Raw genomic sequence first — 16,398 nt, forward strand, 5'->3', positions numbered from 1 at the left:
TTGAAATTTAAAATCTGTATTTATCACATGTTGTAAAGCCCTAGGTGAAGACATGTACACAAGACACAAAGAAAACTTTATTAGACTCCAGGCGGACAACAGCAGGTCATGATTGTGTTTGCATAGTCATGTGAAACACTTCAATCATCTTTAATCTTCGAAACTGAAGACATTGCCATTATTAATAAATACATTGAAAGCAAATAATTCTATTTGTCATTCTATTTTTGTCATTCAATGTTCAGAAATGGGTGTGAATTTATATCCGAGCCAAGACTTACTTCATCAGTGTTTTCTTGTCTTGCACCTGGTCCTTCTTGATGAGGCAAATACCCAGGATCACTCTGGAAAAGTCTCGCAGGTTAAAGATGTAGTGAGACTTGGCTGGGGTTGGCAGAAGGCTCTTCATGGCCTCTTTGTACATCTCCATGGTAGCGTTGACAATGGTGGTGCCCACAGAGAAGTAATCAGAAGAGAACTCTTGTTGCTAAAAAAAAAAGTAAATGCTTAAAAAACTTTTCAGTATGCAGCTAAAATGTTACAAGTTATAAAGCAAAGACTCATATAAAGTGTATTCTACTTAGCAAAGTAAGTTCAAAGGTTTCTCCTTTTCTTTTTAAATACATCAATTATACAAGAATAGTTTCAAAACTTATTGTCATTGATCCAGATTATGGGGGAAATAAGAAAGAGTTTTGACCTAAAGTGTATGAAGCAACTGCCAGTGAAAGAATGTGATTTTTTAAAAAGTGTTGTATGGTTTCTAGTTATCAAAATGAAGTCTGCTAATTTATGTGATTCTTCAAGACACACTGACATAAATTAAATTAATTTGATGCCTTTCTCTTCATCAATGGGATTATTATAAATTTAAAAAAATGTGTGAATGAAGTCTAAATTATCAATTAAAACATTTAGGTCATAAAAATCCTTCAAGTTCAAATTCAGCCAATGTAATATTTTAGTTTACGAGTTTAAAATGTTCAAAAGTGAAGATTTTTTAGACCGAACCTCCTGCACATGATTGGTGTTCAAACATAGGTCTTTTGTGCATACAGTATACGATGCAATAAAAAAAAAGTAAAGTTCCACTTTCAGACCTTGTGCTCTATAGGGCAGATGATGTTAAGGTCGTCTGTTTCTTTGGCCAATGGTTAATGAGCAGGGTGTCATGTGACCAGCACATTGATTAACCGCCTTTACTTTACCAACTAAATTTAGGTACCCATTAGAGTTATATGGACTCAGGGATTCCTAAAACTCCTGACAATCAAAATCCCAATCCCCAAAGGTTCGGAAGCCATGTGCTTCACCACTAAACCAACGTGCCCCCCTAACATGCATATTACACAATTTTTTTTTTTTTTTTTGAATTAAACAATGTCTAGATGTAATAGCCTCTAAAACAATTTTTTTTTCAGAGGACCAAACTTTTCTATGAACATTATGAAAATTACTGCTTTGGAGTGTAACCAATGTCACAAAAGAGGAGGGGGGGGGGAAGTGAAACACAACTGCTTTACCCTGAGGTAAGTTGTAATCAAGGTGTTGAAAATTTTGGTCATGGACTCATCATTGAATGGGTTCATGGAGACGATGTTGAAGTGGCGCATGAAGCGGAGCGTGATTGTGTTACGCCCTCCACCAGGTGGCCCCATGGCTGTCAAGAACTGAATGTCCTGGAGAACTATTTTGCTAGTGTCCTTGAGGTCATACCTGTGGAGACCAACAAGCTTGAACAATTCATAGACAATAGAACCATCGATTTGATATTAAGACACATTAATTATTTTAATGGTGAAAAGATTTGATGTGAAAAGAAAACTGACCAGTTGCCATGGTCGATAAACTGGCGGAGCAGCTCTATAGGTGGCTGTGCTCCATAAACTTCTTTGGCAGGCATGTTTAAATCATCTACAAATATGATGGCTTTCTTTCCCACCTGAGGTCCAAACACACCTTTACGTCTTTTGTCTAGCCTTGACATTATGATGCTCTGTTAAAGGGAGACATTTTTTTTAAAAAAAAAAAGGTTTGCAGAAGATATTTTTTTTTTTAAATGTTTGGTTAATTATTTTTTTTATTTATAAAAGTTTGTTCACAACATTTGAAAAAAAAATTTGAAGTTGAACTTGTTTTAAAAAAATATTTAAAGATATGTAAAAATATTTCCTAAAAAGATGTTTGTTTTTCTTTTAAATAATGAAATATCATCAGTCAGACTACATGCACATGTACCTGTGTCGTATTTGCATTTGTTTTTCTTTTAAATAATCAAATAGATATCATCAGTCAGACTACATGCACTTATACCTGTGTCATATTTGCACTTGTCTGTGCTGAGAAGTTAATGAAAGTTGCCAGATATTTCTCCTGTGGCAGATCATGCATCAATTTCTGCTGAACATAAGCACTTTTTCCTGTGCCGGTTGGGCCAACAAAGAGTAGTGGCCTAAAGGGAAACAAAAACAAATTGTGGAATTTTTCCCCATGTTTTAGATGAGCTTGCTTGGATAATATCATTTTTAAATCTCTTAACAATTGAATAAACGTTTTTAAATAATGGAGAGACAAAACCAACAGAAAATCTGCTAAATACTAGGGAAAAAAGACAACAGAAAATCTGCTAAATAATTGGGGAAAAAGATAACAGGAAATCTGCTAAGTACTTGGGAAAAAAACCAACAACAGAAAATCTGCTAAATACTAAGGAAAAAAAACAACAACAGAAAATCTGCTAAATACTAAGGAAAAAAACCAACAACAGAAAATCTGCTAAATACTAAGGAAAAAAACAACAACAGAAAATCTGCTAAATACTAAGAAAAACAACAACAACAGAAAATCTGCTCAATACTTAGGAAAGGAAAGTCCTCAGAAAAAAATGTATGGTGTCATACATGAGGAAACCGGATGGAGGACTTGCACCAACCAAGAAATATACAAGTTATTTGAAGACCCTTCCATACAGCGATAAAAAGAAATAGATTACATTGGGCAGGTCACTTCGAAAGAATGACAGACGGCAAAAAAACAAAAAGGCAGGCACCCTAAAGGCAGACCACAAGTATAATGGCTTGATGATGTAGATGCAGATCTAAAACAGCTAAGAATCCAGGCATGGAGATGTAAAGCCCTCGATAGATCAGAATGGAAAGATATGCAAGAGCATGGGCTGTAGTGCCACTGGGATGGATGGATGGAAAGAATAGAGACAAAAGGATTATTGAGACAATTTTTCTTTGTATTATTTGTTATGAATGCATAAATTAGAAACCACACAGCCTACATTAATTACAAAATTTACACTAAAAAAAAATTTTAACTTTTACTTTATATAGATTACAATGCTTTAAAAAACTTGAGTCAAGTAAAATATATTGAAGCAATAAATATTTGCAGTGGGTCATAATGTTTCCTTTTTATGTTATTATAAAGAAAACAGAAATCTACAAGTCAAAATAAATGTAGACTAAGATATTAAAATACTGTGATAATAAATTAACAATAAAATATTTATAAAATTTTGACAAGGGGCAAAAAAGGTAAGAAACAGATTAATATTGCAGAGCCCACACATCATGCCAAGTCACCTGTTGTGGTGGATGCACAAGTCCATGATAAATGTATATCTGGCAGTGTCCATAGTTGGCACAAGCATCTCCCTGATCTTGGTGGTCTTTGGTTCTGTACCTCTCAATAAAACATTCCAGTGGTTCCACTGACCTTTGGCCTTTTGCTGTTTGGATAGAGAAAACCACTTTCTTTTATAAGTTTGCATTCAAGTTGTATACAAATAGAATGGTTTACAAATCTGTTATGTTGGTTTCTTTATCAATGCCTTCATGGCACTAAAGAAGCTAACAACAGCTGGGCATGGCAGAGGATCTATTTCCCATGCAAGACAATTATTTTTGATAAGCACAGAGGAAGAAAGCACAAAACAAAAGAAATTATGTAAATAATATTTTAGACAATATTCTGTAACAGAAATATCTTACAATATATAACAGAGTATATCAACACCAACAGTTGGGAGAAAAAAGCTTAGGATAGGCCCACATGGAGGGCAAGCATAAAGGAGGGGTCTTGGATTGCAGACATGAACACACCAGAATTAAAAAAAAAAAGATTTAAAATGCTGCAGTTTCTGGTGATTACAAATGATTAGTCTTTAACCCTGGTCGTGTATTGAGTATTGGCCTCTTTAGTCACATGAGAAGTTTTGAATGTCTACCAAGAAGTAAAAATGCCAGAGTATCTCAGAAAAAGATTTAATTGTTTTCATATGTAGTTTTTTTTGTATGAAAATATATCTATTCTAGGAAGAAAATTAAAGAAGAAAAACAAAAGTTTAGATAACAAAAAAAAAAACACCCACTACCTCGTAATAAAAATCATAAACTGGATGATCTGTCGGCATCATGTTTTCCACTTTCCCAATCTCTTTTGGTATTGGACTGGTCTCTATCTTCCCAGCAACCAGGTCACGGAAAAATGTATCAAACTTGGCCCTGCTGTCCACATCAATGCAGCCCCCAATTGACCATGGGATAGCAAACAGAACAGCAGCCTTAAAAAAAAAAATTATATGGAGTTTAAGAAAATTAACTTTTGAAAAGTTTTAAGTTAATCCTATTAAAAGAACCAATTGGTGTATAACAAAATCATTAAACTGCTGTATGTAAAGAAAAGACTTAAAGCCAAAAGGATGTCACAAAGCTCAATGTCAGACTGACCACTAGCCATGATTTCAGATGCTTGTTCTCAGCTGCATCCTCTGCATGTATCCCTTCATGCATCAGCATGTCAATCAAAAACATCAGAGACTTGGTTTGATTGGCTGCACTGCCTTGAACATATTCCTAAAGCAGATAACAAAAGCAAATTAGAACTATTAGCCACTGAGAATGCTGTCTATGATAATCAAAACAAGTTTATACTTTTGAACACCAACAAAAAAAGTTGATTGCAAATGTGTTGAAAGTAAAACAATAAAAATACGTTTTAAAAAAAGAAAATATCTCCTTAATAAGCTTATAGAGTGGTTATTTTGCTCTTAATAGCTAATCAAGAAAAAGGAACATTATTTTACCCTGCCCTATCCCCCCCCCTTTTTTTTTTCAAGAAAAAAATCTTTGTTAAGCCAATTTAGAAATCTACTTGATTTTATATTCTAATGATAGCCATTTAGATATAGACTTAGAAGATGGTGTGCAAAATTTTCTAAACAAGATTTTTGTCCTAAAAAGAAAGAAGGACATACATTTGTAACACTTAGAAAAGCTACCACTGAAGACACAAATCTAAGAAGAGAATAGACCATAACAGACAATGGCATAGTCTAACTTGTGACCGTGGATGTGTATCAAAAGATAGCATCTGCTAGCATACTAGAAGTTTCAAAGTTTCAAAAGGAAAAGCTCATCGTAACTTGTGAACGTGGATGTGTATCAAAAGTCAGTATCTGCTAGCATACGAGAAGTTTCAAAAGGAAAAGCTCATGGTGCCAACTCTAAAATTCCACTACCTAGCACTGACCTTACAACTCTTTCTGATGAAGTCCAGACAAGGATCAACCAACCACTCAAACAGAGCCCCAAGGTACTCTATGCTCTCTTCTCCCACAACTTTAGGGAACTCATGCAGCCAAGACTTGACTAGAGGTCGCCAGCCAAGGGTCGTAGGTTCAAGATAAACCATCCCACAGCGACTGACTGTAGCAGGCTGGGGAAAAAATAATTTTGTTGAGTAAATTATATTACCAAAGTATCCCCTCAAGTTAAAGGCTATATAAACATGTTTTAGCAAAGGCAAAGTTGAAATTTCATTTTGTATTTGAAGAATGCTGCTATCATTATCTTAAATCCTCTCTTCCAAATGCCCTAGACAGAAACTCTGTGATAATGTGTAGTCATTGTATGTTTCCATTCCAGTCAAGAGCATGTGACTTTATGTATGTTTCTATTCCAATCAAGAGCATTTGACTAATCTGAATTGTTGGATCAGATTGCACAACTATGGGACAGCCAAAAAAAATAAGGCATTACTGATACAGATCAGCTTCCTGGCCTCTTCCTATTAGCTGTGCCATTAAATTTATTTTAATCCTGAAGCAAGGGCATGAAGTTAAAATATAAATTGAACTGTGCTAAATAAGAACTAACAGTACAATGGCATTTCCTGCACTGGGCTATATTGGCTTATTCAGACTCGGGTTGCCAACACCATAGGAAGACCCAGTCAGGGCATCTTTAATGATCACAGGATCCATCTTTTGTGCTCCCAGTTATCAATAGCTCAAACCATTTTTCTACTTCTATTTTTTTTAATGGTTGCTTGACCATGATGATCTGAATACTTTAAAAAGGTTTTCAACATTGTAATATTTTAAGTATAAATAAATAATAAAAGATGGTTCTAAAAATAGATTTTCCCCTCCCCAAAAAATGTATATAGTTAAGAACAAAGAAAAGAAAATATCTTGTTTTAAAAATAAATTTTATTGAAATATTCACCGAGGCTTGGGAGAGATCCATGGTTTCAAAAATAAGTGACATGACATTTGACATCTGAATAATTTCACCACTCATCAGGCACAGCTTTTTGTTATCGTCCAGCACAGTGTTCATGTTTTCTATCCAGAGGGCATCGATTGGACCATCAAATATGACCCACTTTCTGTCTGGGGTGTCAGTGGAAGCAAACTCTCTGAAGGTATTAGCTACAACACCATCTGTCCACTACAAAAATCTTAATTTTTAGTTTTATTTTCTAATATGCAAAACAAAAGTATATATAAAAATTAATAAACAGAAAAATATAATGTTAAAATTATAATTCAAAGTCAATCATAAATCTATTTTTCTTTTCTTTTTTTTTTTAACCATTCTACTAACACATAAAATAAAAACAACCAACAGCAGCCACGCTAATAAGGCCAATGTTGTAGGTTTGATTTTCATACTTGCCATTTTTTTAAATGATAATCTAATCTATCTCATCTGATTCATTTAGGTCCAACTAGATCTGATCTGATTAGATCCAATTAGATTCATAATCAAATTTAATAAGATAATACCCATTCAGATCCTATCTGATGATATCTGATTAGATCAAATTTGATTCAATAAAATCAGGATTGATCTGATCAGATCCAATTCAATCCAATCTAATTTTATTTGAACATTAAGTATAATTGGATTTCAAAAATTTTATAATATATTCCGGTGTTCTACTTGGTGACAACTTTTTTTTCAAAAGACAAAACTTAAGCACTTTAACATCAACCATTTTAGGCACATGCTTTTTCATTTCTTAAATATCAAAATAAATCTGTTCATTTTCTCATACCTCATGTGAGACTTGGTCAAATTGACCAAACAGCTGACCCATGGTGATGGCCTTCGGGTTAATGATTCTGGAAATGACCTTCTCATACTCTTCCTCCCCCTCATTGTTGAGGAGAGTCATTCCCTCCTGCAGAGTCTCCAGGACTTTAGTTTTACCACCAAAAGGTTCCCCTACTAACATGAACCTGTGCAAGGAAAATAAGAGTCAAAACTTATAGACAAAGTTACATGAACCAGTCCCAAAATAAAAAAATAAGATTCAAAACTTATAGACAAAGTTACATGAACCGTTGCAAAAAAAAAAGATTCAAGTAGCATAGACAATAAAAACAAGGCAAAGTTCAATAGCTCTTTTATTTGAGAGTCAAAATATAATGTGGTAAAATAAGAATGCTGTTACTTAATAGCAACAATAAAAATGTTAAAATAATATAGAATCTTAATTTTTGATACTGATCTCAAATTTGCTTTACATTTTTTAGATGTTTCTACAGAGTTCAAGATTACCACATCTTAGCCCAAACCTCACAAAGGATGGCAGAGGATGGCGGTGGGCAGGATTTTTTTTACCTGGGACCATCAAGACAACAGTCCTGAGAATATAGCACATGACCAGGCAGCCATCCAATGGATATAGCTATAGTGCACAGCAGAATGTAGGATTCTCAACATTAATAGAGATTAGGGTAGATACTTGAGAGAAACAGCTAACTGGTAGTGGAAAGGAAAGAGAGAAGATTCACAGACAGAATTTACAGTAACAGTACCAAAGATGAGCTATTTATGAAATGCTCAATAACTTATGCATGTACCAAATTCTAAGCATAGAAAAATCTTGTACACTGATATTTACTTTAGTGTATTTATATTTTATTGCAACGCAATGCATAAAGTGGATAGAAAAAAAAAGGTATCCTGTCAATGAGATAGAATGAAGTAAACTCATTGACCTACTGGTGACCTACCCATGTCTGACTATCATCATCTCATAAGTTTGTATGATCTTTTCCTTGAAAAACTTGACAAACTGAAGATTTCTCTGCTGTGAGACTCTGACCATTGCATCCAGGAAAACCTGAAAGTTAAAAAAGGTCTTCAGAAGTATGCACCATATAATATTAAAAGTAATAACAAGCTACCTATTGTTCTAAATGTACTGAATTTTCATTATATTTTTTACCTGTCTGATATTGACTTCTAAAAATACAATTTAATAAAGATAATTATTATAGTAATAAGCATAGCCATTTTTTTTCTCAATTAAAATAAATAACAAAACTAACTTCTGTCACTTTTAAGACCTTTTATGTTAGATTAGTTAATTGTAGCCATTTTTTTTTTAAACCTGAGAAACCTATTGCCCCTCACCTTATAGTCAGCTTCAGGTAACTGGAGTCCAGGAAACAGGTCAGAGATGATACCAGTAAAGAGTGGAATGTCATGTGACAGGAACTTGGGCAGGTTGACATCAATAATTGAACGTAAAAGCTGGAAGTAAAAATGTCAAAATTCAATCATTTTATTACACATACCTTTACATCTACCTTTACACCTACCTTTATGCATACCTTTACACATATCTTTACTCTTAATATTAATCATGAAATTAACATTTTTTGATGAGATTTAAAAATGTTTAAAAGAATTATTTTTTTTTATAATGTACTTGAAACATGTTAAATGGTTTGTCATTAATAAAACAAATTTTAAAATATTTTTTTTTTTAGAGAAATGAATTAATAGACATACCAAAATATCTTCGGCCTCATCTGGAAATTTAAGCTTCAGGTTTCCAGCAGCTGAGAGAACAGCCTTTACGGCTCTCATGCCATAGTCATAGTGAAACTGTGATGAGAGCTGTTCAGAGCACAAGCGGTAAGTGGTGACAATTTTCACTGCTAGACTTCTGGCATCCAGAAAGCCAAATGAGTAAAGTGAGATTTCAGCAATCATTGCATAATCTGGAACCTGCAAAATATTTTTTAAATAGGGCATTTTAAGCAAGTTTCCTCAAAGTGATTGCAATAAATAACATTATAACAGAATAATCTAATATAAATAGTTTCATAATTTCTTTTTCCTTGGTGACTATATCTTCTTAAAATGAAACTTAACTTTCTTGGGTAGTGTAATTTACTCTTCTTTTCAACTATTTAGTACATTACACTATTATTATTTCTATTATTTTCAACTATTTAGGAGACGCAGTGGCTGAGAGGTAAAGCCCTTTGCCTCCCAGGTTCAAATACTGGTGAAGACTCGGATTTTGGGATCTTTGGGCGTCTCTGAGTCCAGCCAGCTCTAATGGGTACCTGACATTATTTGAGGAAAAGTAAAGGTGGTTGGTCGTTGTGCTGGTCACATGACACCCTCGTTAACTATGGGCCACAGAAAAAGATGATCTTTACATCTTCTGCCCCATAGGTCACAAGGTCTGAAAGGGGAAGTTTATTTCAACTATTTATATTGCATTCATTAACTTGGACAACACAAGAGTGAATGGCTTTGAGGTATATTGCATGTGAAGATAAAGAGAAAAAGACAAACATTTAAGTGCCTTATAGGTTTTGAGATGGTAAATTTAGTCCCATATAGCTGGAGGCTATATATAACTCATGGCTACTCAAAGTAGGATGCATCACATATATACATAATGTAAATACTCATTTAGAAAGAGAAGCATCAATCATGTGATGAAAAAATAGTAAGTTCTCATTTACCATCATGGCTACGGTTCTAAAGAGAACTTTGAGATTGTCTGGCAGCTCTGATCGACCAGCATAACCAGGATTCATTGTGATGCAAACATAACAGTTTGGATTTAGATTAAGTTCTGTGCCTTCAAAAACAAACCTGTCTACATGAGCTTGGACTGCTCTGATAATGCACAAAATCTGTAAGTGTTTAGACATAGTTATTAAAAATAGTTTTAAAATAAATTTAAAATGTTAATTTGTTTTAAACATGCTCAGTATATAATAGTCACATCAATACAATAAAGTTTATGTTTGAAATAAGATTATTTATAAATTAATTTTTTTTTAAAGTGATTGTTGTTGCCTAAAACTATCTTAGAAAGCTATAAGCTAGTTTGAAATAACCAGCTTAAAAATAAGCACATTATAAGAAATTATATATAGATATAATGACCTGCTGAGCAACTACAGACAAGACTTCAAGATCAATTCTGTTAAACTCATCAAAACAAGCCCATGCTCCTGCTGATGCAAGTCCTTTAAAAAACTGAATTGGGAAAAGAAAACGTTTAAAGGTCAAAGTTTAAGCAAAATAAAAAAAAAATAGTTTTGAAATATTGTGGAAATGCAAGCAAGAAAGTAAGGTTCTTTTAGAGATTTAGATCCCCACTAAATACAAGATGTTTATGTGGTCTAAGGACATTGTCATGTATGATCAGACTAAACAACTATATTTACTTTCTTCAACATATGTCATACATTTTGTAAAGCTTCTGTTGGAATTGAAACTGAAGACACTCAGTTCGGCAGCCAAGCTTTTTGATTACATTGTCTCAGATGTACTATCAATTTACACAATTGTTATGGTGTTGGAGAATGAGTAAAATGCTTGCATTTGTTGACATGTCTGTTGTAGCTGCAGACACCCATGATAGGTTGCGCGGTTTGCGCACTGGACTGTCTTTCAGATTTATTGATGATCTCAGGTTCAAACCCTGCCCACTCCTATCCCCCTGTCATCTTTCTGGAGGTTTGGACTAGGAAGTAAATTACCTTTAACTCTGAAGGAACATGTCAAACATTTTACAAACAAAACATTTTACAAACAGATTTCTGCATCTATGTAATAACTTTTTAAAAAATATCTTACCTTGCCCATAGCAATATAATCCAGGCCATCAGAACAGTTGAACACTACACACTGGACTGCAATAGCTTTGGCTAAATCTTTAGTGGTCTCCGTTTTTCCAGTACCTGCTGGTCCTTCAGGGGCTCCATTCAGATTGAGGTGGAACGCTCCAACTAGTGTCCTAGGCATTATTAAGATCACATTAAGACTAATTGTCCATGACAAAAAGCAAATAATATTTAATACTAATTTTTTTTTTATTTAATTGGTCTACAACAGCATCAAAGAAAAAAAATAGAATAAAATGGCCTCAAAATATTTACAAATAATGTGATACATAAACTAAATTTGACAGACTGTGGTACAAAATTATTTTGCTGCACTCATTGTCTGTAAAACAAGATGTAATGTCATCTTTTTCTTGTAAAGCTTCTATTGGAATTTAAACTAAAGGCACTCAGCTCAGCAGTCAAGCTTTTTGAATACCATGTCTCAGATGTAATATTAATTTACAAGACAATACAATACACTCTAAACATTCAAGCATGCTAATAGTACGTTGAAAAAAACTAAAACTTTGATGAATATGAATGAGATGAAAGTGAATTTAAACAAAATATAGTTTTGCAAGATTGGGTCAAAGTTTCTAACTTCTTATTAATTTATTAATTTCGGAGAAAGATTGATATAATTAAAAATGATGAACTAGCAATATTAAACAGAAAGATATTAAACTGACTATAATGATGGTAAAACTCTAGTTGGTATTTCCTACGTTGTACTAATGAGAAACATAATGCAGTTATTACCTGTAACACCTGTCAGTCAAGGGTGTGATGACCAGACGCCCTGAGTTACCCAGGTATTCATTACAGTATTTCACTGTGGCATTAGTGATACGGACAAGCATCCTGGCCTCCTCCCAGTAGTAACGAAGTTGTGCTAGCCAATTAAAATCATTTTCTGTGGCCACTCCTAGGAGAAATAAAAAGTGTGTTTTAAACTAAATAAATAAATCCAAAATATATATTCTAAAACATTTTTTTTTATTAACTTAATTAATCTCTAATGAAAGATCAGACATGTTGTGCTGTTTAAAACATAATGATATGAAAAACTATTTTACAAAAAAAATGAGAAAAACTGGTTTTAAAAAATTCAAGTCAACTCAATTTTCAATTTACCAACTTTTTTTATAAATCATTTCTATTTTTTTCTAGCATGTGAACTAGTTGCAGTAAATTATAAACTTCAGATATTGATTTGTATGTATAGCCCATACAATACTAATAATATATTACGAAACAAAATAATGAAGAGGATGTTTAAAAATGTCTACCTTTGTCTGCCATTTCCAGGACAACATCTCTAGCATGGACATCAATGGTCACCAAAGCCCCAAGTGTAATTCTTTGTTGTTTAGTCAGCTTGCCTCTAACTAGAGCAACAACTTGACCCATCTGAGATTAGGGAATGAACCATAAATAATTTATAATACGTTTAAACAAATAAAATCCATTATTGCCATTTCAAATGTCTTAACAAATCTTTAATTTAAAAACAAAAAACTTTTTAAAAATTTTTAAATCATAAGTCACACACTGAGACTGTGTCATCAACAAAAAAATCTTATGTCAAACAGGAACTTGCCCCCTTAGTGAGGTCATTTCTGAATATCTCATTAGATCTGCTATACAATTCGTTAGACCATGTAAATCACGCTCCCTGAAGATGTAATGACATGATGATGAAACAAGGAAACTGAAACAGGGCCCTACTCTCATTGACCATTAAATAATAATAATTAAATACTGGTGGACACCAGCTGATATGAAGCTGGGATGAAGACGAAGCTGTTGTTAGTGGCTGATCTCTTTAGAGATAACTTGCCAGCCAATGTGTCAAACAGCGCTCAAGAATCTAAGTATAAGTAAGTCTAACAATTATTTATCATGTGTACCTGCTGTTGCAGCTTTTCATAATACTCTCTCAATCCTTGAGGTCCACCTGGTATGGCTTCCTCCACCTCTCTGGTCCAAAATGCCTGTTAATACAAATGTTAAAAATATAACCCAAATAAGGGAATAATTTCTAATATGTAAATCTTAACAGGGCAGTTGAGCATGTGAAAGGTTATAGTTAATAGTTTTGTAGTGACAAGTTATTAAACAATTATTTTCCCATATAATCATACAAAAAGTTTGAACAGTTATTTTACAGAAAAAATAAAAGGAATCTGCATAGTGCTAGGGGTGCTTACAGACATTAGATCTTGGATATCAATCTAATTCTGGGCAGAAGAGAGGGACAAAAAGGGGGAGGGGGTATTTAAGCAGGTTGGATGGGCAAAAGTGAACATTTTTCTGGGGAAGTGAATATATAATACATTTTAGAACAAAACATTTTAAGAAATCTTTTTTCACATTTCTGTTTCATTTTCAAATAAAACTTGACTGGCTTTCTTAACTTTTTCTAATATTGTTAATAAAAAAAAAAAGGTAAATTTGCTCAATTTAATTTAATATAAACATGGATCAAGAATGTTATGATCCAGGCTCTACCATTCAGCCACCACATATATATCCTCTCAACACTTTAACATTAGTGTGGATGAAGACATTAACAATGTGATTAAATACAATGACAAAAACATTGCTTTGATCTAACTTTTCTTAAACTGGTATTATTCTGACCTGAGAAACACACAGCACAACTTGACCTGGCCAAACTTTTACCCACTCAGTACGAGGGGTCATGGGATATGCCTGATAAAAAATGTTGAATAGCAATTAAAAAACAATACAGTTTAAAGAGGATGAACTGAGATTGAATAGGCCTACTAAAATTAAATCACATAACCTTTCTTCTTAATTTTGTATTAAATTATGATAATCTACAAATATTTGTCTTTTTATTATATTAATTATAATTATATGAAAGAAAAAAGATAATTAACATAATTTAAAAAGTGTGAATGGACCAGACAACAACCCAACTATTTCTGAAATAAAAGATTCACCAAAAAGCAATGGAAAAACATCTTTCAGATACAAAACCCAATTTTGTGAAACTAATAAAATATAAATTTAGTGACATTTCAAACTCTTTGTCATTTTCTGTGAGAGAAAAACATTTTTAAAAATAATCACATCTAAAAGAAAAACAGAATAAGTAAACTTTAAACAGCTACAATTTTCTGAAAAATGTTAAACCAATTAGTCATTTTCTTATTTTTAGAATATCTTACATTCTTCAAAATGTTGACATTAATTATGCATTCAAGTCACATGAAAACAAATATTACAGAGATAGTAATTTTAGATTCCTTTAATAAATGTAACTCATACACTTATTGTATTATTAAAAGTATTTATGCACAATCTCATAGAAGATATTTTGTATCTCTAAGAAAATATCAAAGTTTCTTTTCAGTACAAAATAGCAAACTGTACCTTTCCTAGATTAGATCCCAGTTTGGGCTGCCATTTTCAAAAAGAATTAAGCATTACTATTTCTCAAATAACTGAACTCACAATTTCTACCGATAAGCATATTCAAATATTTTTGTTATTTCCAGATTTCACCTCCATCGGGGCTCTAAATTTTACTAACTTTGTTTTTTAAAGAAAGATATAAAAATAAATGTGTACATTATTATGGTTGTGTAATAAAAATGTTTTCTTGCACCAAAGGGCATACATATTTACCTCCACAGCTTTCTCAATGACATCTCTAATTGACATTAGCATGATATCTTGTACCTGCAGTAGCCATTTCTCTACTGCACCTCGAGCCTCAGAGGTAGAAATAATCTAAACAAAATAAAGAGTACAGAATTTTATTATTAAACTGAATATTAAATTTTTTCCATTAAATTATATAATTTACATGAAATATAACAAAATTTTGATGCAAATATCCATCTATCACTCGACATGATTATCCCTCAACTTTAAGAAAGGACCAAAAATGAATTTATATTATTCAAGTGCACAATTATCGGATCCACCCATATTAAATGGATAGCTGACATTAGCTAAATGAATAGTAAAGACTTTTGCTTGTGCCAAATGCTCAGTCTTAGAATAATCTTTGCATCAACTGCTTATATATGGCAAGCTAAGTAAGGGAAGCTTTATTTCTTAGGTATTTAAATCTATTGTAAGGCTTGACTCTATTTTTTTTTCTTACCTGACTAAGTTTGATTTTCTCTCCCTCACTGCTGAACATGGCATGGATGTCTAGTTTGTTGTCAAACTCCAACTTGGCAATACCTTCAAAGCACTTCTTGAGGTGAGGCTGGACACGAGTCGGGTCTTTGGTCTCAGACAAAATCTCCAACATTTCATCATTGGACAAGAAAAAGAACCTAAGACAAAAAAAAAAAGCTTTTTATTAAAAACCTATTTATACTATACCATCAATTAATGATTAAGCTATTAATGCTTCTTATTAAATACAAATGTCATTGAAAACAACTGTGCATGCATGTAAAATAGAAAGGACCTGGAGGATTGATGACCCAAAGAAGTTTGAATATTTTGATTGGAGAGTCATCAAGAAGATTTAAGCCATTTTACACAAATAATAGAGTACTATGAACCAGTCAACTTGTTAACCTTCTAACAGAAATGTTCTTAAGTACTCTGAATTGTTAAAAACAAAAACAAAGCAAAAATACTTTCATATCTAAGGGGGAAAAATCCTCATTTACAGACAGTCTCTCAATACTATAAGATGTATTTCCTTTTTTGACCTCAAGCTAAATTAATTAATTACCTCTATTTAATTAACTAATTGGTTAATGTTTTGTTATGAACAAGGAATTTGTACCAAACAGAGTAAGTTGATATAAGCTTCGTAATGAGCAGAAAATATATACTCTTGTGCCATAGTATTTTACCTTGGAAAGAAAAGACGTTTCTTTTCTAGGTAAGCATTCAATCCTTTGTTGATCTTATCTAGAAGACCATTACTGTCCTGCAATTTGTCTAGCAAGCCCTGGACATTGCATGCTACAAGAACCTAAAAAATAACACACCGAAAAAAAAATTACTGAAGGGATTAAGAATTGTTACTTTAAAAAACTTTTCAGAAGAGAGAGGATACATCTCACAAATAACAATTTACAAATAACATTTACAAATGAAAAGAGCTATACTAATCAACATTTTATTTTAACTTGATAATAACAAGCTTTATAAAACATTAAGAACACCTA

General features: G+C 32.7%; 1 protein-coding gene across 4 annotated transcripts in view; it reads right to left on the minus strand.

The window, feature by feature from the left end:
• LOC106055163 (dynein axonemal heavy chain 12-like) overlaps nucleotides 1–16,398 on the minus strand; it is a 72,085-nt gene that overhangs the window by 38,626 nt on the left and 17,061 nt on the right. For all 4 annotated transcript variants that reach the window (XM_056009538.1, XM_056009537.1, XM_056009536.1 and 1 more), the window contains exons 24-46: nucleotides 16,081–16,202; nucleotides 15,369–15,546; nucleotides 14,885–14,989; nucleotides 13,871–13,942; nucleotides 13,138–13,221; nucleotides 12,517–12,637; nucleotides 11,987–12,152; nucleotides 11,199–11,358; nucleotides 10,503–10,595; nucleotides 10,073–10,246; nucleotides 9,102–9,320; nucleotides 8,721–8,840; nucleotides 8,318–8,427; nucleotides 7,354–7,537; nucleotides 6,519–6,743; nucleotides 5,542–5,727; nucleotides 4,740–4,865; nucleotides 4,385–4,573; nucleotides 3,594–3,739; nucleotides 2,314–2,452; nucleotides 1,830–1,996; nucleotides 1,524–1,716; nucleotides 282–487 (exon numbers count right to left, since the gene is read on the minus strand). In XM_056009538.1, coding sequence (XP_055865513.1) covers nucleotides 282–487; nucleotides 1,524–1,716; nucleotides 1,830–1,996; nucleotides 2,314–2,452; nucleotides 3,594–3,739; nucleotides 4,385–4,573; nucleotides 4,740–4,865; nucleotides 5,542–5,727; nucleotides 6,519–6,743; nucleotides 7,354–7,537; nucleotides 8,318–8,427; nucleotides 8,721–8,840; nucleotides 9,102–9,320; nucleotides 10,073–10,246; nucleotides 10,503–10,595; nucleotides 11,199–11,358; nucleotides 11,987–12,152; nucleotides 12,517–12,637; nucleotides 13,138–13,221; nucleotides 13,871–13,942; nucleotides 14,885–14,989; nucleotides 15,369–15,546; nucleotides 16,081–16,202 — 3,485 coding nt within the window. The remainder of the gene's footprint in view (nucleotides 1–281; nucleotides 488–1,523; nucleotides 1,717–1,829; nucleotides 1,997–2,313; nucleotides 2,453–3,593; nucleotides 3,740–4,384; nucleotides 4,574–4,739; nucleotides 4,866–5,541; nucleotides 5,728–6,518; nucleotides 6,744–7,353; nucleotides 7,538–8,317; nucleotides 8,428–8,720; nucleotides 8,841–9,101; nucleotides 9,321–10,072; nucleotides 10,247–10,502; nucleotides 10,596–11,198; nucleotides 11,359–11,986; nucleotides 12,153–12,516; nucleotides 12,638–13,137; nucleotides 13,222–13,870; nucleotides 13,943–14,884; nucleotides 14,990–15,368; nucleotides 15,547–16,080; nucleotides 16,203–16,398) is intronic.

Source organism: Biomphalaria glabrata, chromosome 14, assembly GCF_947242115.1.
Source record: "Biomphalaria glabrata chromosome 14, xgBioGlab47.1, whole genome shotgun sequence".
NCBI lineage: Eukaryota > Metazoa > Mollusca > Gastropoda > Planorbidae > Biomphalaria > Biomphalaria glabrata.